The 25,561-nt window shown below is 39.5% G+C and overlaps 1 protein-coding gene across 1 annotated transcript in view; it reads left to right on the plus strand.

Moving 5' to 3' along the window:
- The first annotated feature begins 4,816 nt into the window (after positions 1-4,816).
- Positions 4,817-25,561, plus strand: part of LOC139149067 (uncharacterized) — a 39,761-nt gene continuing 19,016 nt past the window's right edge. Inside the window, exons 1-5 of the mRNA XM_070720591.1 lie at positions 4,817-5,006; positions 5,116-5,289; positions 5,417-5,489; positions 5,596-6,098; positions 13,850-13,906. Coding sequence (XP_070576692.1) covers positions 5,215-5,289; positions 5,417-5,489; positions 5,596-6,098; positions 13,850-13,906 — 708 coding nt within the window. The 5' untranslated portion in view covers positions 4,817-5,006; positions 5,116-5,214. The remainder of the gene's footprint in view (positions 5,007-5,115; positions 5,290-5,416; positions 5,490-5,595; positions 6,099-13,849; positions 13,907-25,561) is intronic.

Raw genomic sequence — 25,561 nt, forward strand, 5'->3', positions numbered from 1 at the left:
GCATAGCTTCCACAATACGGTAAACGGGTGGTAGAGTCCCGCTCGCTCGGCTTGTGACCTCAGTGCACGAAGATATGGAGGGTACATTTTCTGTGGGGTTGACAGGACCTCTCTTTGAAACTTTGTAATTTTTGGTCTAAAAATCATGTAGACAATTTAGTACGAAAAATAAGGCCTTGAGGTATTACTCATTATTTAAAAATGATTAATTTTTACTGTTGTTCGTTAAAATGTGTTCTCAGCACTGTAAACTTTTGAGCGAAACAATGAAAAACCCTAAAATTTTCAAGCCGATTATGTTCCAACGTAAGTACCGTCAGAGGAATGCAAACCTCTCCAATCGGCAATGGTTTACTCCTAGCAACATACAGCTTCATGTTAGTCATCGGGGCTTGCCCCTTCGTCGGTAATTGCTCTGATTGACACGATTTTGAGTAACTTTCAGTGAAAACTATTGATTGACACACGTCAAATTCCAGTCATTAGGGCGCGAAGCGCGGTACTAGCCAATCCCTTACCACTTTCTTGAATGCAGATTAGCCGATTATTATTGCCCTCAAAGTATGACTCATCAGCTATGCCTTAATAAGGTAAAATAGGCGTAAATAATCAAGAAAACCAAGGCTAACGTCGTGGCGCGAAAATCGCATATGTTGTAAACAAATGCTCATGAATAGTATCATATGACATCTCAGAGCTGTGCCTATTGGTTTAGAGTCTAGACATAATGAGGTCATGCATAATAAGCTGTCGTGTATTATTCGCTCATGAATGCTTGACTCACTGGCGAGACACTCGAAACGCACGGAACTTGCACAATACGGAAGAACTCGTCGGCGTATGAGCTCATTTTCTTTATTAATGTAGTAGAGGTTGCTAATTACAACTGCATTCAGAGGTAAACTTGTGGTAGCCCGTATTTGTTGAAAAAAATCCTGACAACTAAAATTTCTGTCGATGCAACTGGTCTGCGATCGCAGGCAGTGTTTCAAGCGTTCGATGAGAAGGGGTCACTGCCCGACAGGAAATTTACCTTCCAATATCTGTAATCAGTCGGATTCTCTGTACCAGAGCCCATTACTCTCTATAAAACCAAACAAAATAATAGTCCCAGCCGTCGATTTTTCATCGAGTGTCAACGATCATTGATGGTATTGTCCATACAACGATGATCGTATCCGGCATCCAAACACTGCCCGTCAGGAAATTTGCGCTCCAAATATATATTGATGACAACAGCTTTGAGACAGGATTCAGTCATAGTGAGTAAAAACAGACGCATATTTTGTAGCTTTCTATAAATATGGTAGTACTCTATGGGGTCTGGTACACAGTAGCTCTTTGATGTTTAGACATCGAATCTTGACAGTCAGTACGGCAGTCGACGGGTAGTTGGACCGGTCGGGAAGTTCATGTGATCGCAACATTTAGACCTTTCAATCTAGGTTTATTCTAGGAAAGCCATTTTTGTACCCATCTTCATTTCTACCGTAGAAGATAATTAGCTTTAAATTTGATCCGTAACTTTAAGAACCATGTGAGTTTCTGTTCTTCTGTTTTGATGTTATAGCATCGACATCGGTCAACTCTCGTCGAAGTGTCAACCATTTATGCACAGGTGGGAAATTTAAGTGTCATAGAACACGTGCATATTGAGGTTGTCAACGTTTTCAAATCATCAAGAAAATAATTATTATTATTGAATAAATTACAAACAATATCAAATTATTGTAGAATATCTTCGTATGATAACGAATATTAATTGCTATGTATAGCTTAGTGGGTGAACCCACCCATGAAGAAAATGGTTTCTGACATGATGTCGCACATGCCAATCACCCTCCAATACCCAATCAAATCGCTGGTACCGGCCACACCTCAAAAGCCGGTTATCGTGCAGACTGACTACATCCCAAGCGAACCACGTGGCGATTTAATAGAGCCTTTGTCCTTCGATCTGCTTTGTTCAAACTGGAACATACGGTGTACGTGCACAGTAAGTCCAAGTATTTATTGAAACTCATTCGAAGGTGTTCTGAGATAATATCAACAGTTTCAAAATATTCAAGTTCGGGTCAAAGTGATGAGGAAACTTTGCCAGCATGTGCATAATGTCACAGTACTATTTCAGACACAGGCGTGGTGTCAACTGATGTTTCAGTCGAATTCGTTACATGCGTAAATTTGATCGTGTCTGATGTTACACGTGACCGACACCTAATGTAAAGCTGCGTGTTCGGAGAAGGTGATCTGACGCGCGCCTGTCACGGAGATTGCATTGGCACTGAGGGGACGTACTGCGGGCAATCGCCAGACATAACAAAGTGTAATAAGTATTTGAATGGTCGAGTGGATCATCGAAATTGATGTTTTAATGAGAAAATGTTCAAAAAAATTCAGCGGAATTGTAAGGTAAATATACATTCACTTATTACTAGGTTGTTTTCTAAATTTAGCTAAGGTCAATGGAATCTTGCATCATCCATGAAATAATATCCTTTGGATGAAGAGATTTGGAATATCGTTTTAATATTTCACATTTTTATGTTTCTATCTACAATACACACACATTAACAATGCTCTATTCATATGCTACACAGCAAGGTGACAAGAAGGGCAATCCTATATTGCAGTCATATGTTATTTTTGCATAACTAGCGAATACTCAGTGTTACGATGGTGGTGTAGGCGGGGGGGGGGGGGGGGGCGTCATCATCCAAGGTCCAGCTGCTTGAAACCCCCATATTGAAATCGACAAACTGGTTTTCGTGGTGGTATCACTCTGTTTTTAAAGATGTCTTGGGATCACCCTGGTTTTCTTTGTCTGGCCACATTTTTGCCATGCACTAAAAGCAATGGGAACTGAGAAACATACGCCCAAGGTCGTAGAAACTGACCAGTCCCTTCGCGCGTTCTGAGTATCTCAAGCACGTAAAAGATTAGCTGCAATAATTGTAGCCCTTGGTTGGTAGGGCTTGGGCTTCTATCGTGCGGCTCGCGCCTGGTTGGGGCAAGGCGCGAGCCGCACGACAGAAGCCCAAGCCCCACCAAAGTAAAAGACAGACCAAAATCAGCAGTACAGCTATGGACTCACATTACAGCTAAACAAGCCCCTGATTCATAGGCGAAACATGGTTACAATCCGCCCCACGTTCCAGGGCTACAGCTGAACCACAGACAGTGACCCCAGCGCTTGCTCCTTCCTCTGTAGCTAAACCAACTGAAACCACCTCGGCCTCCGCCACGTTTGAGTAACCATGGACTGACCATTTAGTATAGGATGCACCGATAGATGGAAAGCGCACATAGAGAGAGAACGACGTGTCACATAGAGAGAGAACGACGTGTAAATGAACTATATACTTTACTAGCATCTATTTTTATTTTGTTATGGTAGAATAATGGATGGTGCAACACCCCTATCTGCATTGCTTCAGAGTGTTTGCATGGTTTTGTTTTGTTTTTTTTTGTTTTTTTGTGAGATGAGCTCACGGGGCTAGGAACCACAGGGCTCAACATAAACAAAGAAACAAAGAAACAAATAAACAAACGAACAAACATAAGCTTAAGGACAACAAAAAAGAGAAATAAAGAAAAAGACGTATATACGTAAAAATAAATAAATAAATAAAGAACAAAGACAAAGAAACAACCAGACTGACTAACTAATACGTGACAAATGTGAAAAGTAGAGAAATTGCGAGGCTTCTCCTCCTGAATGACCGAAATCACCTTGCAACGGAATGGTCCTCTTTCAAATATCCCCAATAATCAACGTGCTACGCTATTCCATGGTGCTCCTTCTTTGTGACTATATTCAGTCAGCATGCAACGCACGGATCGAAGCAAGCACGAACGACGCGACTCCGGCCGCCACTCCCCAGGACACAGTATCTCAGCCAAAATTGTCGTGTATATAAAAATATATAGACGCCGTTTCATATCATGTCGACTGTGAATGAAGTAGCATATAGCACGTGGCCATGGCCGAATGTAACACTCCGTGTACAGCCATGCCTCATGTACGGTGTTACTGGTTAGTGCGTACGCAGTATCACGGCGTAAAACGCGCTTTCCAGTAGGTCGAAAGTTCTTGTGTATTTTCTTTGTGATTCAAATTGGGATAATCGCGCGCGTGTCCCGTAGTATTTTGAGCCAACCAGTGAGCGTGATACATTAATTGACACGCGATAGTGAGGCTAATGAAATCTCTTGCGGGGGGGGGGGGCTATTTACTCAGATTGTTTGCCTGAGTTCTGGTTGAAACAAGGTCAGTTATTTGATGCGGAGTAAGATCTACTGAAGTAGTTAAACGTGATACTGGTATTCACGTCCCATTTTTAATGAGATATACTGGACATAAGCGTTTCCCAAAGTGAATTTGCTAATAAATATTTGTTTACGTGTGACTCGCGTGATAGTCGTAATGCGGGTCTCGTTCCATCCTGGAAACCCTATGAAATAATCAGCTCGTCTCCTTATCTGGGTCAAATAGATCCTGCTGTGATTAATTTGCATTGTGTAAATAGGGCGCAAAACACCGTTCACTCGCGACAAGACCGTTCAACCGGAAGAACAACCACGATAGAAAGAAATTATATGGAAAACATAATCACTTATATCAGAAGCCTATATAAGAAAAACACTTATTTTCTTTAACCCTGGCGAAAGTGGAACACACTGATCTTGACTGATTCGGGGCGGCAACTTTCATTCATCTGTTCATATATATATGACACGAATCGTTTTACGTGTTTTCATATGTAAATAAGTAATGTCGTAATAAGCTGAGGTCAGCAGTCGTCGACAAGGGTTGTCAATTCTAACCAATGAGAGCGCACTTTGTTGTTTTGATGGGGTGTCACCCATTGTTGTTCATCTGATCCGCGTGTAACTCCATTCCCTCACCGACCAGTCAGCGGAGAACATCGTTTCCTAGACACTGAATGGAAACGAATCCGTAGAATAGCCGGGGACGGAAAATGGTCGGTATTTTTTGATCTCAGGTTAGACGGCTCTTGACTTGGCATATCGATACCAGATTTTGTAATTTTGTAGAATGGTTGTTTAGCTCTCTTTCTGTGAAATTTTATTGATGACAAGGCCCTGTTTCAGGTGTTTTATGACGGCTGGAACGAGCAAACTGGCTGCACCGCCAAACTGGATCTGTATCCACCAGGAACGGCTCTAACTGCCTGTCCTCTGCAGTTGCATATGGATATGCTCAGGTTTCTTACTCAAAAATTGAAATCCCAATCTATAAATGAAGTTACACCTTATCATCCAAAGGTAGGTCTTGCTCAAATATCCCGAAATTCGTCTTTGTGTGCAATTTTCCTGGCTTCGAATCGACGTGTCAGTCGTTATGATGACGACCGCCATGCTGATCGTTCGATATTTAATTTGCCATTCACAGGAGACCGAGAATGACGAGGACTTTAACTCGGATTCGGAGGAAGAAAACCAGGAATTACAACAACTAAACAAAGGTAGGTTTTTACCTTTTATAATTTGTAATTTTGGGGCTCCTAGAAAACCCTGTCGGCCGATCGCTTGTGATGTGAAACCACTACACCAACTGTTTTATCTCCGCAGAAGGCAGACATGGCGGACAGATCTCGAACTGTTGTACGTTTACGCCTCCAACTAATGCGGTTTCTATGTGCACAAAGCCCCACCAGCCTTTAGAGGACAGGCCGTGTTTGACGGAAAATGTATTACAATCTTTGTCAGAAAGAGATAGGCATAGTTCGGAGGAAGAACTTGCCGATATAGAAAAACAATGCAAAGAGAATCAGGCAGCGGAGAAGCGAAAATGGTCTCAAGCCAACCGCTGGAGTGTCAACGGCGAAAGCTCAGGGTCAAGCGACGATGAAGTGCGAGACTTGTGCTCTAAACCTGTACCGGTGCTTTTCAGTTCATCCCCACCGAAACAGCTTCAAAGATTGCGTCACGTGTCTCCCGGGAGTCAGGTTTTCTTGGCAAATGTTCGTTCGACCGCAGAATCCTCGCCCAGGAAACGTCATCGGCAGGGTCTTGGGGATATTTCACCGCACCTACTGAATCGACCAAGCCTGGACTTTGAAAAGATGCAACAGGTCTGTTACTAATAAATATTTCACGGTGCAATTTTTGTAAGGTATGATTTTATTATTTTGACTTGATCACGTGTCTTTGAATACGACTGACAGAGCGGGAGCAGACATCCGATCCGCGATCAGCACGATATTGACTTATTGTTATTGATAATCCATCCCAAAGAACAAAAAAAAATATCTCTGCATACAGGTGCTGCTGTCAAGCTACAAAAGATAGGACAAAGTTATTCCGTTGTCTTGCATTTCTTAATCGAACATTTGATTCCAAGGGGAACGAACGGAAGTCGTCAATATAGTAAAATGTAGCAAGTGGACGTGTGTATGGCATAAAATTTGGCGGCAGAAAACCATGCTGTGACTGTTGAAACGTGCATGATGTACGCAGATGGGGGTTGGCAATCTCCCACGCCCCGCCATGTGAAGATAGTTTTCTCGGGTCATGTTGTAAAAATAGATGGGCAAGTTTTACCGTGACATCAGTCAGAAAACATCTGGCTTGCTCCAAAAAATTGAAATCTAGCGAAGGAAATTTTTTTTTGAAACATTAAAAAATGTTGCAGAATGGCACCTCTTCGAATTAGGAATTCCTGAGCCTCATTGTAGTGTTTGGAAACGTGCCAACGGCAAAACAAAGTAGGTTGGCCTTGGTTAGTACTCGATCGACTGTCCATAGTAGGCAACTCAATTCTCGCCGTCCACACAATATATAACTTGAGTGTCACGTTTCAGCAAGGACGTTTTTATCTTTAAATCCAGTACACATGTATATCCAAACGGCGAGAAGTATTGTTTCAAAAAGTTTCTCAAGGTTGACAATGGAACGTGTATAATGTAAAGAAGTTTGATATGTGTGGCATGGTTCACTGTGGTCTTCGGTGTGTACACTGGCAACAGGGTCAACAAATGCAGGGGAAGAGTGGGAGGCTAGAACTGGGTGGACAGATGTTTGATTGAGTGTGTTGTGTTGTGTTATGTCAGGTTTCCCAGCAAGAGTTCAAATATTTCAGGGGTAGTTTGTTGTATTTGGAAAATGTTATCATTTGTTGGCAACACTAGATATGGTCTTCTTTTCTGACCTCCCAGGAGTTTTTTTTTTTGTCGTGAACTCTTCAAGCCTTGTGAACTATGAAGACTTTTACTTTGTAATCAATCAAACTGAATATGACACATTTTGATGTGCATTTTCTGGTGTGCATTTTTAAGGGGTTAAAGAGAGGACTGGTTCACGGATCAAGTATTTTGAAACACAACAATCAATCAAGTCGGATCATGAATGCATGCTCTAGTTGTCTGAGAGGACAACTGTGAGAGAGCTGGAGGCGTGCCAAAAAGAGCCATGCTGGAGTTCCTCATTTCAGTGAAAAAAGCCCATGCAGAATTGAAGGGGGTGTTTTTTTGTATTTAGTAATTTGCATCACTTAAGAACTGTAGTAAATACAATGTAATTTATTGTGATTTCCTTGTGTACTTAGTGCAATTATTTGTGGTGTATGCAGGTGATTAGACTCCCCCTCTTTCAACTACAAAAAATAAAGTTTGCATATTCAGCTTTGAGGCTTAGAAATTCTGGTAACCCAGTTAGTGTGATTGAAACACTACATTGGTGTTGCATCTGTAGACTACAGGTTGACTAGCTGTTTGTGAGTAATAGAATTTCCATGTACTTGGAATAAATGAGTATGCATATGTATTATCAATTGGTTTATTAATATGCATTGTCTTTCGACTCCAGCATAAGTAGTCCTTGGCCCAATAACAACCTTCTTTTTTGGGATATTGAGTCTTTTGGGAATACATAGGTGGGACCCATGTGATTTTGCCATTTTGCTGTAGGCTTGCTCATAATCAACTGGATGTATATGCGTAGTCACAATTAACACTGATAGAGTGAACCTTGCAGTCGTGAAAGGGCCAGATCCCAAGCAGTGGACGTGCAAATTCTCGCCTGAACTCTACGATTTACATATCTGTAGTAGGGATCATGACTTAAATTAATGACTTGGCAATATTTTAAAGGCGTTTCCCTTCAACAGTCAAGAGAGAGTACTAGAGAAAGTTTACAGTGCCACCTCTTTCTATGCCGTTTGCTTTATGACAATGAAGAACAACACAGTGTGTGAAACTTGGCTCATTGCCAAGTCACTATGCAGTAGCGTAAATGACATCATCAATGCTATGTAGGCTTCCTTCCTCACGCCTGCACTGCACGGGGAAATCCAGCTCAAGCATGTGATGAAATACTCAATCTAAAATTTCAGGAAAGGCCTCTTCTTTCTCTTATTTAGCAAATTAGAACAAAATTTTCTCATTGATGTAAATGAGCTGTAGATGTGTGAAAAAGAAGCCATACGTAAATATTAATTATGCAAATTAAGACAGGAAGGGTTTGACCATCCTGTATTTAGTGAAGGTTATCTTAAATTGGCATCATGCCCAAACCAACAAACAAATTAACATATATATATACACTAGACATAGGAAACTGCAGGTAGGGCCATATTGTGTCCAATGACAAACAAAGCGTCACACATACAAACGGGATTATGTGCTTTATGTCATCCGTATTTTTAGTTCCTGCAGGCTGTGCTCACTTTGTAATTAGTTTGCAAAGAGGGATCTGTCTCTGTAACTTTCTATGCATATCAGTTTTTAATGCAAAAATGTTGACAAAAACCCTCTATATCTTCTTTATCATGATACTGATATTGATTTTCTGCAAGATTTTGCCCATGTCTGGTAGATATTGGTATCTGTAAGTTAATATCTCATCAAGACCTGATTTGGATTATTTTAAGAATAGGTTCGTTTTTTTTAATTGTTACTCCCTTTCAAGATGCAACGGGTTTCATGAGAAAGAATTGAAATCCTGAGACCTCATTTTCGATGGTTTGCAGTGTTCTCCCTGAATAAGGTAACAGGGGCGTGGCGCCCTCTTGTAAATTCCGAGCGCCCCCTTGCCAGAAATGAAAAAGATTTATTTTTTTGAAAAATAAAACAATAAAATGTACGGGGAAAAAAAGTTGACAGTGATTTACAAGCAAAATGCGAGCGTGAGCGTCGATCCTGCAGACTGCAAACGTAATTCTCATCGATCTTGCAAATCTCGCGAGTTTGTGATGTCATCCGAGATCATAAGCCCATGTGCAACTCATCGAAGGCAGCCATATTTGCATGGCTCAGTCCGTAACGTTACGTTAGCCACGGTCCCTCCATAGGGACCGTGCATTAGGTAACCGACTTAGCTGAGTAAACATGGCAAGGAGCTGGAGGGTAACAAGGACAGCAGAGTACACTGAAGTTTTATAGGAGGTTAGAATTTCGTTTGTGTATTCCTTCCAAAAGCAAAACAACCTAATTTTAGGCTCGGTCGGACTTGTATCAGGATGAAAACACGTGAGTGATGGTGATAATTTTGCCATCGATGAATAAATGTATGTCTCTAGACTCGCTATATTTTCGTTTGTAATAAAAGTTATGGAACACTGTTTCAGATCTCTTTTCCTTTGAGTTTTTTGTACGAAAAAAATCTGAAAAAATGCTCCCCAAACCTGAGTGTTATGGTGATAATTTTGACATCGATGAATAAATGTATGTCTCTCGCTACGTTTTCGTTTTCAAAAAATGAAATCTTCATAATTGAAATCAGTAAACTGTAATAAAAGTTATGGTACACTGTCTCAGATCTCCTTTCCTTTGAGTTTTTTATACGAAAAAAATCTGAAAAAAATACTCCCCAAGTGCCACCAAATGACACCATTTTAATCGCTGTTTTTCAAAAGCTCCAACGGCAGGAGGGGGGACACCCCCCTCCTGACCTCCCCCCGCGACCGCTGACGCGGTCGCTTGTGGTGCTTCGCACCACGTCTTCGCCCTCTTCTCACAAAATCCTGGGGAGAACACTTTTGTGAATATTGCAAGGGAGTGTTCCAAATTAGGAATTTTACATTTACAGGCCTGAATGTATTTTGTGCTTCAGGTTCGCACAACTGCCATATACTGTCAGTATTTTTACAGATATACATCAGGCTATGCAATGCATTTTGTAATGCTGGATTGACATTTTTTCTGGATTTCACTTTAAAAAACCTCCCTGAAATCAGAAGGAAATGACATGGTGGGCTGATTGTGCTTGCCTTGCCAGAAGATTGTATTACCAATAAGGTTATCAAGATAGTTTCAACAAGGTCCACAAAATCTGACAGGGGTTAGCAAAAAGGTGAACTAAATAGTGTTTGTATCTTAGCGTCTCTATTTCTATCTGTCCACCTTGCCGGGATTGATATTCAGCTTAACATGTCAGCTTTTTTAGTGCACGGAAGGTTTATGTTTGGTGCTGTAAACCGTTAAACCACTGATTTACAAGTTTTTGAGTTTGAAAATAAACAAGTAGATGTATGTTGTAGGGTACATGTCACTCGGGAAAGGAATGACTGTGATGGAAATGAATTGTTCATAGCAACCCAAAGGAAATCAGTGCTTTTACTGGTATTAACAAATTTATTTAGTCCACTGTAGATAGTTATCTCTGTGGGAAATATGTCAGTGTATCATATCCTTTCCTCATGCAAGGTTTTTTCATTAAAAAAAAATTGTTTTATCTATCGAGATTATACATGGCTATTTTGCCTTGCGTACAGAACAAACTATAATGGCATTTTGTAAAACTGACAAAATCATTCATGGCTGTTATGCGTACCAATATCCAGCATCCTCCAAATATGGTGAGAATCTGGCATAACATAATTAATGAAAAACTTGACGTGCATCCTATCATACTATAGAGTGGGTGGGGAACTGGAAAGATTTGTTTTCTTGCTAATCTGAGTGACAGGTGACTTCTCATAGAAATTTACTGTGAAATCTATTTTTGATGATGATAGTATTTGAGATCTTGGTACGGTGCCAGCTTTTTGTTCATATAGAAACTTAGATGATAATCTTAACTGATAGAGGCCACCAATTAGAACAGAAGACTTGCAGAAATTAAATTTTAAAGATCTAATTAACATAATTTTTTATTGTGTGAGTTATAATCTTGTTGTTGATAATGAAGAATTACAAATGGTAAAATAATAGACTTGAGCCAAGGATTATGGGATTGTATTCAGATCATAATTAGAGTTTGTTAAGCAAGTAAAAAAAGGCAAACCATATTTAAATTTTGGAATGTTTTCTTCTGGAATCTGTGTTAGCAAGTGTCAGGTTTGACAAATTTGTACATGCTGACATTGAAAATGTTGGAAAATTCAGGCAACTGGGAAATTCAAAAGCATGTGCTTGTAATACCCTGATGCGAGTAATTTCTTTTCATGATCAGTTCAGGTACAGAGTATTACCATCAGAGATTTTTTATCTCCTGAGAATGTCACTCTTCCTCAAAAATCTTCAAAGCTACGCGGTAGAAATATGACTCTGCTTTTGTGCGGTTTCAGTTTGACCTTAATGTTTCCTCTCGGGATTTTGAAAAAAAAATGGCATGAAGATGGAAATTGGTTTCAACAGATTAGCAAGATACAAACTGCTGTCTCTTTGAGGAGTTACCAGGAGTGAATGAGTTTATTATCATTCAGAAAATAATAGAATTAATAGAACATTGGTGGGAATGTGTCAGCATGTAGGCTGGGGAGATAAGCAGATTAGAAAGCTGTGAGAGAAGTGTAATAACACACCCTGCCAGCTTTCTGTGCTTTCATCATTGATTTTTTTTTGTATGGTGTGTGATGTGTGGATGGAGAAACCCAAAGAATTCAGTGATGATAATTTGGATGCAAGGGTAGCAGGCGGGGGGGGGGGGAGGGGAGGCAGGCATGAAATATTTACTTATGTATTCCATGATGATGTGCGACTTGCAGTGTCACTCGTTTCCCTGGCTCAATTATTATACCATCATTTTGTCTAACAGTGTGACGTGCGCAGGCTTGATCAAAAATCACATGCCAGAAGAAGAAGATGACGTACAGTAGATTTTTCTCAAGTGTTGTTCTTTTGTTGAACTTTATGTCAATTGTCATGATGATTTGTCACCATTGTCATGTTAAAAGTGTAGACATCTGCAAGGAGGAGGTTGGATAGGGTTCGTACAGCTTGGTCTTTGTGGCTCGTGTGAATACTACCATTTCAAGCTGTCACGGCGTGATCTCTTCTCCCAGACTTGCTAGCACTGCTAGTGTTATAGAAGTCTTTGGTCAGCGAGAAAGCTACTTAAAATTTTTTGAAGGCTTTAATAGCGGCAAGGGTAGTCATAGTCTTTTATTGGCAGGTTGTAGCCAGAGTTCAACAAAAGCCATCAGTTTTCCAACTGGCAGAATGGTCTCTTCCGCTGATAGTCTTGTCACTTTGACACCATACAAGTCTGTCTGGTCCCTTGTTCCACTCAATCGTCATGTTCTGTCTTGTACATTATTTCTCATGATACTTTGACAAATTCATGCTGATAGTTTGTGTACAAAGTTTAGGCGAGGTAAACAACACCTTGAAGGACACGTTTGTCTTCCTCTGATGTGGGCAACGTGCCAGGTGGATCTGTGCCAATCTGTCGCTGGCTACATACTTGTCAAATTGTTTTGGTGACCGTGTGGTCAGTGTACATGTTTTTTGCCGTGTCCTCTCTTCCAAAAATACTGATGATTTCACTGAGTGGGGTGAACTTTGGTGGCTTGCCAAGAAATGATGCAAACTAGATTTATGGTAGCAAATTGATGGGCTTTGAAGTTCTATCGTTTTGTCTGTAGGGACCCCTGGCCCAAAGGCTGAATAGTTAGCCTCTAATTAATATATGGTCAACTCTGGTAACTTATCAACTGGAATTCTAGCGGTTGCTGAACATGTGGACTAATCAAGTAAAGTTTTCAATATTTTTTTAAGGGATAGTGGAGGGAAGTAGTTAAGTAACCATTGAATTGGACAAGGCATTGCTAGTATTGATTGTCTGAAATGAAAAAAAACTCCACTTGGGAATCAATTATTTCTATGCCATCGAGCATTCATCATGTCGCATACGGCAACTGCAATTACATTGATTGGTTTTGGAGAGTGGCAGGCTATCTTCAAAAAGACCTAGAAAGAAAAAAGAGGCAGTGTATCACACATTTCATGACATCTAGAATAGCCTGCTTTTAGGGTGTTAAAAAGGGCTATAGGCAATCGTAGTGCTATTGATTTTCTGTGGTAATCTTAATATGCAAGGCCTTGTGGGAGTGTCTCTACTCTGCTATTGAGCGGGGATGGCAAAGTTTCCAACCCATGTGATACTTGATTTTCGCAATTTTGGAAGTTTTTAAAAAAAATAGGACATATTAAATCATGGTTTGCAAGAGCTTTTCAGTTGTGGGTAATACAGAGCCAGTACAGGTCTAGGGCCTTTCTCAATAAATGTAAATCACTAAAGTTTATTGATTTTGGTGTTTACACTGTTTTTATGAAGGCATGTGGTAATTTTTGTGTGTGTGTAAAGACACTGCTGTAGGCAGAGTGAAACTGCCAAGTTTTATAGTAGATACCTCTGCTTTTGTCCTCCATGAAGTTTTGTTGGGAGAAGTCCACATGTCTTGCTGAAAGAACAATGCCAATTTAAAGATCCTGGCGGTGTGCTCCAAGTGTTTATCTAAGCAATGACTCATTTAAATAACAATGGCTTCGTAATTGATCGTATTTTCCCACACAGAACAATTCCAACCTCTAAAAGTTTAGAAGCATGCTAGACAAGATCAATATGATATTAATTGGCCCATGTCTTTTTGTTTTCTCTCCAGAAAATGATGTTTAAGAAACATGGACATGGAATGCGAGCCAGAGTGGTCAAAATTCGGGTAAGTGTGCAGACTTAAGTCTTTCATATGTCAATGGAGAGAGTATATTTAGTATAGAGCACATTTTTCTATACCTTGGTGTCTTTTCCGTGGTAATGAATGGACCCCTGAAAAGGTAGACAAGGTGCAGGACAAAGAAGTCTTGCAGTGTATAGAAAGGCACAACAAAAGTAGCCACATCACAATTGTGGCTGGGCAAACAGTAAAAGAAAAAGGCCCTCCTCCGGAGAACTGTGCCCTGCTGCCTCATGTATTCAAAAAGAGGAATGTATGAAGAATAAAATCTGAATTGCTGGAAAATGGAAAAAATCCTGAAAATGAACATAATTGTGTTCATTCAAATGTGAGGAGAGTGCTGTTGGCATCTGAAGAGCTCATAGAAGTCCATATGCAAGGCTTATGTGTCGCTAGTTATGAGACCAAAGTTTCTTACTTGGCCAGGAAAAAAATGCCTTGATGATAGAGATTGGATTACACAGTAGAAGTCTTTGAAGTGGACACTTTTGATGCAAGTGAGCTGTTAATGCGGATATCATATGCTTACTGCTTACTTTATGAGTGGTCCAATTAGAGCTTTAACCCCCACCAGTAGTTCAAGAGAGGATTTTTTGGTGCTACCATGCCCCTAGGAAAAAGGTCTGACACCATTCTTAGTGTGTTCACAAGGTTTTACTTTACATACAGCTGCTCTTTTGGACATGCTTTATTCATTGAGTTGGATGAGAGGTGACTGTCTGAGGGCACTTATATGAATGGAAATGTCATGTGAGTGGTGGTTAAAGGTCGCACATCAGAAGTTTTTGGGCCGGTTATAGAGACTTCCGTCTGACTTGTCCAGCTCCGGTTGTTAGGGTATTACTATGACCCTTAATTTTCCAGGCCTGCCCCAACCAGCATAAGTCTGTCCTGTTTTCAACCAGTGGCGATTAAACATGATTTCTTTCTCATTCTTCGCCAGTATTGGACATACTTTAAACTGTTGTGAGTCTGGATGATTGTGCTGTTTCCGACATGATCAACTTTAGGTAGAATCTGAATATTTTCCAGTATCTCAGTGTTTCTCAAAGTCTGCTGCTGCTGTTTCTGTAGAAAGGTACTTCTGTATACAAGACTTGCTCGGCAATGACAAGGAGATCTTTACTTGTGAAGGACTTCATCATTTTTGGATGGATTAACCAGAAGTAACCCCTGTCAAAGGTTGACCTTTCATCATCTGGCATGAACTCAACGTACGACTGAGACGGGGTGGTGTTTGATGTAAGAGTGTTTGCATGATGCGAAACAGGAATTGTGCATCTCTGCAAAGTTGGAATAAAGCGGATTGTGTGCTCTTGTGTGTAGTATTAGTCTGCTATAACCATCTGTATCAGGTATAGCCGTGATGGCAGTGCAAACACCATGTACGTACCTTGCCTCTTTGTGGGTTTGAATTGTGCAAAGTAGTTTATAAATAATAACAAGGCAGATGAACGGGTGATCATTCTGAAGGAGAAAAGGAAGAGAATAAAAAGCAGGCGGAGAGATAGAAACTCATGTTTGTTTGAAAGGCAAGCCTAACACTGCAGTTGCTCAAGGTTGTCAGAGTTTTGTCAGGGGACATACTTTGCTGAATCACCAGAGGTTTTGATGTATGATCTGTATCTGCCGAGGGCAAGTCATTGAGCATGGCAAATCAAAGTCGCATTACACTAGCTACCCTTTCAAGACTCTTAAGGTTTCATTGTAATGAAGTAGTTCTCCATGGTGACAGCATGTCTTTCCTATCTTGTCTAAAATTTCCCTGAGCATCTGCGGGTAAGATGACAGGTTCTGTTGCAGGGAGAAGGTCATGAACATCTCCAGGGCTTGACAACGGCTGTCAAGTCCTGATTTGCAAATCCGTTATCTGATTGTGCTTCTGTTCCAGTGATGCAATTTACGCATTCAAGTTCCATGGAAATTGTAAATGAGGCAAGGGTCGTGGGGTCATTGTCAAGAGATCTGTCACGGATAAGATCGGGATGATAAGCATGGAATCCACAAAGAACCACACACCTGAATAATATTTACGAATAAATGTCAGATATTTTAGAACTGAGAATGAATCAGGATAGTCTTTAGTTAGGGGTGATGCGGTCACAGTGTACCAGGCTATGAGGAACTGGAAGGGTCATTAGTAAAAGCACATTGCCATTAGCATCATGTGATATAAATGGAAAAATATGTCCTTGGTAATTTGAGGAGAAATTTATCTTCTGCTAGCTGACTACTTCAGCAGTGAGCCAAAGGTTTGTTTCCAGAAAAAATTACTTTCAAAATGTGAAATTCTGATATTCCTGGTCATTGTATTATTGTCAAAATTTTAAAAATTCTAATTTTACAATTGGATATATCTTTCGATGTTACATATTACAATATGTACCCATTTAGAATAAGGGTTTCTGTAGGTAGACTTTTCTCACATTGATCAAAAATATAATGAAAACATGTTCTTGTGTGTTGAAAATGTCTGTGCAGTGTCTTATGTGTAAATTAAGTCAAACTTTTCACATGGTCACAGAAATTGAATCCCAAAAACCCAATGAATTGTGCTGCATACTGATCTCATAAATCTTCTTTATCCTTGTCAGCTTAACTTTGGGTCTTTCATGGGTTTAACCTGATTTTAAGTAAACTTGCCAGTGTTAGTATTTCTTATAAGAGGCAGAATTTCGGATGGTGAAAACTGATCAAGATTGACTGATGTTTTCTGCTAAAAATAGGTTTTTAGTCGTTAAAGTTGTCCCAGTTGTACAAAAAAGATAAGATTTAGGATGGAAAATTGTCCTCTGTAGATCTTTTGGTATTTTATAATGTCAAGAAACATATTTATAGAATATGCAGTGGATTTTTGACATTTTCAAATAATAACCATGGCAACTGGATGCCACTGCAAAGAAAGAATTTCCCATGGAATATCAGTGATGGCCTAGCAGGCAATTTTTTTGTCACCATTGGCTGCATCAGTGTCTTGAATACATGTTATCAGCTTTTTCCATATGCAGAAAAAAGTCCTCTTTCCCTGTCTGAAGTGAATCTTCCTGGATATATCAAACAGTATTCAATTGGTCAGAATTGCCTGGGCCTTTACGAATGCGGACTACAATTGCAACAAAGTTTTTATGAAATTATAGAACAAATGTATCTGTTTGACAGTGTGTCAATCTCTGTCCGTGTGTTTCCTTGCTGCTTGTGATATAGTTCATCAGAGTTGTGTCGTCTTTTGGTTGGACATTTGAAAGCAGAAGTTTCCTTTTAAATTATTAGCAAGTTTGTTTTAGGGAAAACACACAATGGAGGCAATTCCAATGAACACAGAGTTTAAAGAAATTCTGATTTCAAAATAATACCATGTAGCCTTTTTTGAAAAACCGAAATTGTGCATGATTTTCGAACATGAAGATAAAATCAAGGAACGTAAATGTCAAGAAACTATTGACGCTGTTTAGCAAAAACTCGTAAAATCTTGAAATTGAAAACGAGGAGAATGTGAGTTGCAAATCACATGCTCCACAGAGTTGAATAAACTTTCCACAGAGGGCAAATGCATTTTCGCTTTGTATGTTCAGCATTGAGTTTCATCATGGCAAACCAATATCAATCTGTGTAAACCAGTGAAATCTTGCCCAAGGAGAAGAGCAGGCAGAAAATGCCAGTTTTGACGTTGCGTTTTCCCGCCGCTTTGATGGAAAATATCATCCTTGCTAGTAAGTTGACAGACAATCAGTTGGTGACAAGGCCAGTGCACTCGTCAAACTGACATGCACCTTCCTGGGCAGGCATGCATGCTGAAAAGCTTCCCACGAACACATTGGATTTGATTAGGGGAGGAATGATTCAAGTTGACTTGTGCAATTGTCGTTTCTTGCTTTATCAAGCCCAGTGGTGGTTTTGCAAAGAGGAGAAGAGAAAGCCAATGGCCAGGAGTTACATGTCCATCACTGTGCATCAATATTGCATTCACATTTTAAATGAAAGTGCAGTTATAGCCGCAGCAAATGAGAATATATTGATAATAGGAGTAATCATACTGAATGGCTTGAGGCAGTCACAGCTAGGGATAGGGATTGGACAGGGCCTGTCATATGCTTTGATACAGCATGTTTGATGCAAGCTTTTGTTTCATTCTGTCCCCAAGTGCATCATCCTGCGTCTAATCACCCCGGGTTTTGACTAGCATCCCTGGGAGCTTGATTAAGATTTGAAATTAGATATTCTTTCCATCGGCTTTCTGCAATGACCCGCTTCCGTGCTCTTTAGATACAAGGTGGATTAGCTTCTCATAACATGTTAATGACTTGCCAAGTTGGGGAAAATATGAGATTAATCTGACATGAGGACCCAGGGAGTGAGTTTGTGAAGACCTTCAACTGTATGCTGTTACTGCACCAGTGTGTGTCAGGGCTGTATACATGTGACTAGGCTATGCAATCATGTGCATGTGTGTGTTTGTGTTTCTGCATACTTGGCTTTGTTTGAACTAATAGCCATACCCGATTGCTTTATTCAATCAGCACTACTATATGCATTAGACTTCCCCGGAGATTCGGTTCCACATCAGAACATTGTGTGAACACCTAACAAAGGAAAAGCTTTGGAGATAAAACAGAGGTGATGTTACACCACACTCCTGAAGTCAGCTGCTTAAAATGTAGTCCTGATATGGTGGCCAGCCTGTTATTGGTGATCTTCTGATGAGAAAGAGAAGTTTCCAGGCAAAACCTACCCACACAGAAATTTAGCTGACATCTTCTGATTTCTGCCAGCCCCACAGCCATTCCTATCGATGATTATGATTATGATGGTGATGTAGTATTGGGAATGCTTTCCATATGCCAGATTCTACATATATACAGCTGACAACTTAAAACCAAAAACTAGTCAACCAAAAAATCAGGGTGTTGTATTCTTTTGTTCATCACAGGAAAGGAAAGGTTTCCCTGCGAGAGTAATTTTCCACTGTCTTTAATTTGTATAACAACGCATCTATGCAGCCAGTCAGATTGCCCCGTGTAGCTTATGTTTCTCACTAGATTTCAAAGTAGTGTGTTTCATGTATAACGTACGGAGCAGGTGAACTTGACATGCAGGACAGCAGATACGGCATTAGGGTGTTTAATCTTGAAACCATTGCCTGCAAGTCTCCAAAACTGTCAATTTGCTTTTCTTCTAAGATGTGTCAAAATATTCCGGGAGATCTTTGTTCTCTGATGAAGTCCATGTACAGATGGTATTAATGCATAATACTGCAATGGAAAGATGTTACTTTGAAATACAATATTGGAGAGTCCTCATCATGTGAAAGAAAAACATGTGAAAGAAAAACATTTCTCAAAAAAATCCATAGTCTTGTTTAGTCTCAATGTTATTGCTTCAGATGTGGAGAGTTAATTATTCTTCCATTTGGAAAAATGCCAATATTCTTAAATACAAAAGAAAATACGAGGATCAAGAAATTCAGCGTCAGATGCAATATGGCAAGCAGGGAATGTGTAGTCTCTCAGGTGAAGATATGCGCTAAAGTAGACAGAGAAATATGCTCAAAGGCCAGCGATTTTCATAATGGCTCTGGAGCATGTATTTACGCTGTCAGTAGACAAGAGGAGGCTGTCGGCGAACTTTGAAAAAGAAACTCTTTCTGGCCAAATGAGTTCTGTGTTAATGCGGTCAGTCAGTGTATTGTGCAGCGCAAGGTCAATACACAATGGCAATTAGTTTTGCGTTGCTCTGAACACTCATTCTATGTTACAGTTTTGAAGGACAACTTCCCTAGGCATTTCCAAGAAAAAAAACATAATTCTGTTGTAGCAATTCCTACATGCATTCATGTGTGGGTGTGCAGACAGGTGTGTGTGCGTGTGTGTGCGTATGTATGTATATATATATATATATATATATATATATATATATATATATATATATATATATATATATATATAACTTGACTGATAGACAGTGCATACATAGATTCATCATGACCTATTCAGCAAATAACACTGATTTTATCTTGATGTGCAGATTTTGTTGTGTACGTTAAAAAGAGGCAAAGCTCAAGGAGATGTTGGCTTGCATTCAATTGCAATTCTTTAGGGTCGTTTAATTTCTGTAGTGATTCTGTCATCTGAGGGATATTAATTGCCAGTGGTTTAATGCCATCTGCTGGCAAAATCATCAGTTGTACTTGCACCATTTATCTCAGGAAAAATTAATAATAGCCTCTTTCTTTATTGGCATTCCTTCGTGGTATGCAAACTCTTCAGCTCAGCAAGGTGGGGATAGCTGAGAAATAAATAATGTCCTATGGTTTATGGGAGAGGGTCAACTGTTGCGAAGTTTCCGAAGATGAGCATGGGCAATAAAGTGTCAGGCTTGATGCTGATTCAAAGCTGTTGATGCCTAAGATCATGACTGACCACATCACTCAGGGTTCATCTTCAATAAGTCATTTAGGAGAAATCACTTGGTGAGGAGACTGGGCTTGAAAAACGAATGGTGTAGACACTGGTCAGAAAATACTTGGCTGACAGAGATAAATCTGTCCTTTCAATATCTTTTACTAGAGTTTCATAACAAATCTTGTTTTATTATAGTGCACAAATACTGGCCAGGGAGAAGTTGTTTAATTTCATTTACTCACCAAAGGTTACTTTCAGGAATGGTCCTAGTGTTTTAAACATCACTTTGTTTGTTTTGATGTGAGTAGAGGATGTGAAATATGCATCTCCAGATCTTTCAACTGGTATCATGAATAGACAAAAACAAAACCTTAGAGAGATTGTCACATACCATATATTTCATGCCCAGCGCACAAGCAAATCTCTTGTGGACACTCTGTCTCATAGGAAAGCAGGTCTATCACATTACCATGACAAAACCAGAGTTAATTCTCCAAGGAAGTTATTTCTTGTCTGAAAATTATGGACTGCACTCTCACTTCTGAAATGAACAACTTTGGAGCTACAGTGGCTTACTGTTTGTTGTGATTGAGATTGTTTATAGAATCTTTCTTCTTGGTTCAGTTTGATGGAATGTATCAATGTATCAAAATTCTCTTCAAGACACTACTATTACTATTGCTGTTATGATTTCTCCAGTGATGTTACACACCTCACGGATGAATAAACTGTAATTGCATATGTTGGTGGAAGGCAACTATCTGTTTGCTGCAGATAATAGCCGACCTTTCTCATTAACCTTTTTTCCCATCTGACTCTGCATTGAGTGAAGGACTCTCCATGCAGAAAACTATCTGCGGTTCACTTTAATGGCATGGTGAATACCAACTGTGTGGCAGTGATGTTTGTGAAGGAAAATAAAGATGCTTCCGTGGAAATTCATGCAGGCAATCTGTCAGCATTGAAGAATGGATATGTGCAAGGGTTGTACAATCCAGAAAATGACTTTAATTACAAGTCTCCGAGGTGACTGTCTTTGCAGTCTTCACAATAGCCAAATCCTTGTTGAGCAATTACACAACTTGATAAGCGGGTGTCAGTACCAGAGCGAAATTGCTGAATGTGTAGTTGGACCTAATGAATGTGCATTTTGATTTCAAAGCCTACCAACCTGCAGGCTATAATAAAAATTGTTGAGTTTTGCATGATGCCAAAGCCAGGAAGCAAGGATATTGAAATGGCCCGGTGTAGGAAATGTAACAAGCACTGCTGAATTCAGATGAGCAATATTACCAATATGTTTAGAATGTAATCTGAGATACAACATAGCAGTTGGGCTGGCAAATGTGCGTGTTTCTTTTGATATTTTTTAAGAAGCCTGAGCGTTGATCTTGTGCTTCAAAAGATTCCATTTGAGACGTGTCCAACAGCAAGGAGCCCGGTAATTAAGTAAACCGAGATGCAGGGAAAGAAAGTGGTTGCCTGAAGGTGGCTGGTGTGGCGGAAGTAGGGTGTTATGCAGTTTGATGTCAACATTCTCTCATCCTATACAGAAATGCCTGTTAAGTTAGACATGTTATTAATTGGGTATTCAACCATTGACCCCAAAGTGTTCCAAGCAGTGAACCCAGAGACTAGAATCAACAACAGGCACTGTGGATGGTTGACATGAGGCTTAGGTGATGTAATGTTTGTAATATCAGCCATTGTGGTTGTAACCACCGGAAGCAAGTTTTTGTCCCTATGAAGTGTTGTCACACATTGCACCAGCCAGGAGAGATGAGGCTTGACACTGATGATGGAATAGTTGAGGGGAGTAGTGTGCATGGATTCAAAACAACTTTTGACTGGTAAGGTCAAGCCACAGAGACAGTATCAGGAGCCTGTTTATGGGCTACCTGCTGTTTGACAGACTATCTCATGGCATATTATGCCCTAGATAAACACTTGATAGTTGGCTTCTTCTCTGCTGTGAAGTCTTGGAATCTAGTGTTTCCACACCATGGATTCATTGTGGGGGGAAAATGGTCGGAGAGGATAGAAATTCCAATTAGATGTTTGGACAAAAAAACTTGCCGGTAGTGACCTTCATGGGAGATGTGCGAGTTAAAAATCAATAAAATCCGTGTAACATAAGCTATGGCAACTCATCAAAAATGTATGTGCATGATATCTTCAGAAGGACAGCTAAAAGTCTGGAGAAATCAGGTGCAGATTATAAATGCAGTGTCCATGTAATGATAGGAGGAGGGGGAGGGGATTTATGGCCTCCTCTTCGGTAAAGCAGAAGACTGTTTGACCACAAACACATTCTTGGAGAACCAAGTTTGGTGTCAGATGTACTCAGATATACTGGAAGAATGTGACCACAAGATTGCACCATAATGGATCTTCAGTGAGGAAGGATGTAGTATCAGGGGTTTAAATCTAGTGCGCAGGGTGATTTGAGTGTACCCCCTGGAACTGACAGCCAGGATAGCCTCTTATTCACATGCAAATTGGCCATAAATTTGTCAAATTTGTTTTCCTTTTTGTGCACGAAAGGACTCTTTAGCTATGCTCACGGATGCTGTAGACAGAGGCACATTTTCTTGCTGAACTGGTCATCACTGGTTGTGTGCTTATCTTTAGGTAGAATGTGCTTCTGGAACAGATATTCAAACGCCAAACGTTTGAAATTACTTTGCTGGTCTGCTACTTGTCTCAACTCATTTTGAAGTTCTCAATGTTTTGGTTTTGTGAAAGTAGTAAATTAAATCTTTAGCCAAATATTTAGCATAGCTATATTGTCCATTCAAATTTCAAATAGCAGTAAATTTTAGAACTTGTTTTTCTAATACCAAAATTTGCAGGGTAGGTAAATTTTTATTCTCTAAACCTTTTTAATTTCTAAAGGGTAAACTGCCGTGAGCTCTGTTGATAAGCTTTTAATAGCCATTCCTTTATTTTCTATCTGGAGGGAACAATTATCAAAAAAACATCTAAGGGAATAATAATCCAACAAACATCCAACAAACGTGATCATTTTAAGTTTCGTTGAGTTTGCCCTTTCTCTGTCAAGCCTTATTGTAGAATTGACATCAATGCTTGCTCAGATTAGTTTGTGTGTGACTGAAAATCAATTTGAGAAATAGTTGAAAACCGCCTGAGTCAATAAATACAGATTGAGGCCAAAAAAATTCTGTCCTTGCCAAGTTAGAGTCAAAGTCATTTTATGTGTGAGTTAGATAACTCGAAAAGAATGTGTTGATATAATGACAACCATCAAGTTTAGTAGTTTGATGTTGTTTTGTTTGAAATGAATGAAAAAGATGATATCATTAAAACAGACAAGACAAAACTAATTTAAGCCAGATTCCCCTTGTTTAGGTTTGACTTCTTGATCCAAATGATATAATTGGGCTCAACTTCAGACAAGATACTGTACAACTGGATCCTAAAGATTGACATAGTTGGTGAATTTCATGTAATATTGGATTTATGGCATACTTTATGAAAGAGTGTGTTAGTGGTCACTTTACCTTTCATTGTGTTTTTTAATTTCAGATTTTTCTCGCCATCATCTCGTAATGGTACAGTAAGATGAAAAGTATGGTATTTTGAGACACAATTTATCAGTGTCTGCGGGGCAAATTGAGTAAAATATTTGCCATTAATAAGTGAAACACGGCAGAAAAGAGCTAGTTCCCCAGAGACAGTTTCTGTACCATTACATGGTATGTGCACACACCCACATTAGGAGGAGAGATGTTATCTTTTCACTTGTTCTAAAGAAATCTCTGAAAACTAAATTAAAATTTGACAGAAAAATTTAAGAAATCTAGGAAAACAACCCCATACATGTTTTAATAGGTGTAATGTGCAATAGGAGTAGGCCCCTTACTCATAATTGCAGTGAGATTCTATATTGCAATGAGGCTCCATATAGCTGAATCAGCTCATGATGTTACATTTGGCAATGAGCCAGTGCCTGACAGGCAAGCCTGCCCATTAAGTGTAGGGACATCCAAAGCGAAGCGCTAAAAATGGTGCTGACGTCAAGGTCCCCCCGCTCTACCATTTTGAATATTTATAAAAGCATTTGGCAGAAATCAAGATACAAGGGTTTTGTCGCTGAAAAAGGTTGCAGTTGCAATTAAAAAACACTGCACAGCACAGTGAATAGCATTCATTGATGCAGATTTTGAGAGATACACTCATTGTATCGTGCATGCTTTGTTTCTGTTGGCCGTCGCCGAGAGCTATGTAACAGGAGCAATGGGAGAATCTGGAAAGATACTGGATCAGCATATCATTTGGAAAAGACCACCTATACGACATGATAATCCTCAAAGATGAGATGGTGTTTGTACACTTTTAATAATATTCTCAATCATCTGTGTGCATCATATCTGCATCAAATCCAAGCTGAACATATAATTGTGTATATTCATAAATGTGAAATATGAGTGATGCCGGTTAGTGTGAAAGCGAACTGTCTGTATGTTGCATTTTTTTCTCTTTCCTCAAAGTTTGACAACAAATATATATATTCAATGGTTAATTTTGCATAATGCTGTGTTCGCATTTAACAGGAGTAAAACAATAGTAATCATACACTTTGTTGATGGCAAATTTTACTAGACCCAGTCAACATAGTTGCTGTATGGAGTATCTGTGGAGCTTTCTGCTTTTTTGAGTGCTGAGCTGTGTTCAGATTTACGAGATAGTGGGCACCATGCTGTAATATTACTTGTGAAGAGTAGAAAAAAATCCATTAATGCTAATGGTGACCTGGATTTGACAAAAAGGGTTGAAAGTAGGAGTGGTCGTTGATTTTCTGAAAATTGTTTCTTGTATATGTAAGAATAGGGACAATAGATGGAGGGTCAAAAAAGTCATTAAAGAATTTCATGATCAATATGCAAACCACAGTGTTTTTTTAAGAAAGGGAAATTGTCAATACTGGATGAAGAAGCGTTTCTTCGTGTGTGAGTATTTTAAATGAGGAGTGGCAATTAGCAAGTACTTGGTAATATATGGGCTTTACACAAAAAACATTTTGTTATCTTAATTCTTTATATTTTTAGTTGCAGAAAGTAAGGTAAACTGTATCAGTTTTGATTTGATGGTTAAAATTCTCTATTGTTATCAAGTCCTTGTTTCTTTGTGTCGTGTCATTGCATCTGTATTATATGCGTTTATGTTAAGTTTGCTGGTAACTTATGGAGAGAGAGAAAACAGAAAACAGTAATCATATGGC

This window comes from Ptychodera flava, chromosome 14 (genome assembly GCF_041260155.1).
Source record: "Ptychodera flava strain L36383 chromosome 14, AS_Pfla_20210202, whole genome shotgun sequence".
Lineage (NCBI taxonomy): Eukaryota > Metazoa > Hemichordata > Enteropneusta > Ptychoderidae > Ptychodera > Ptychodera flava.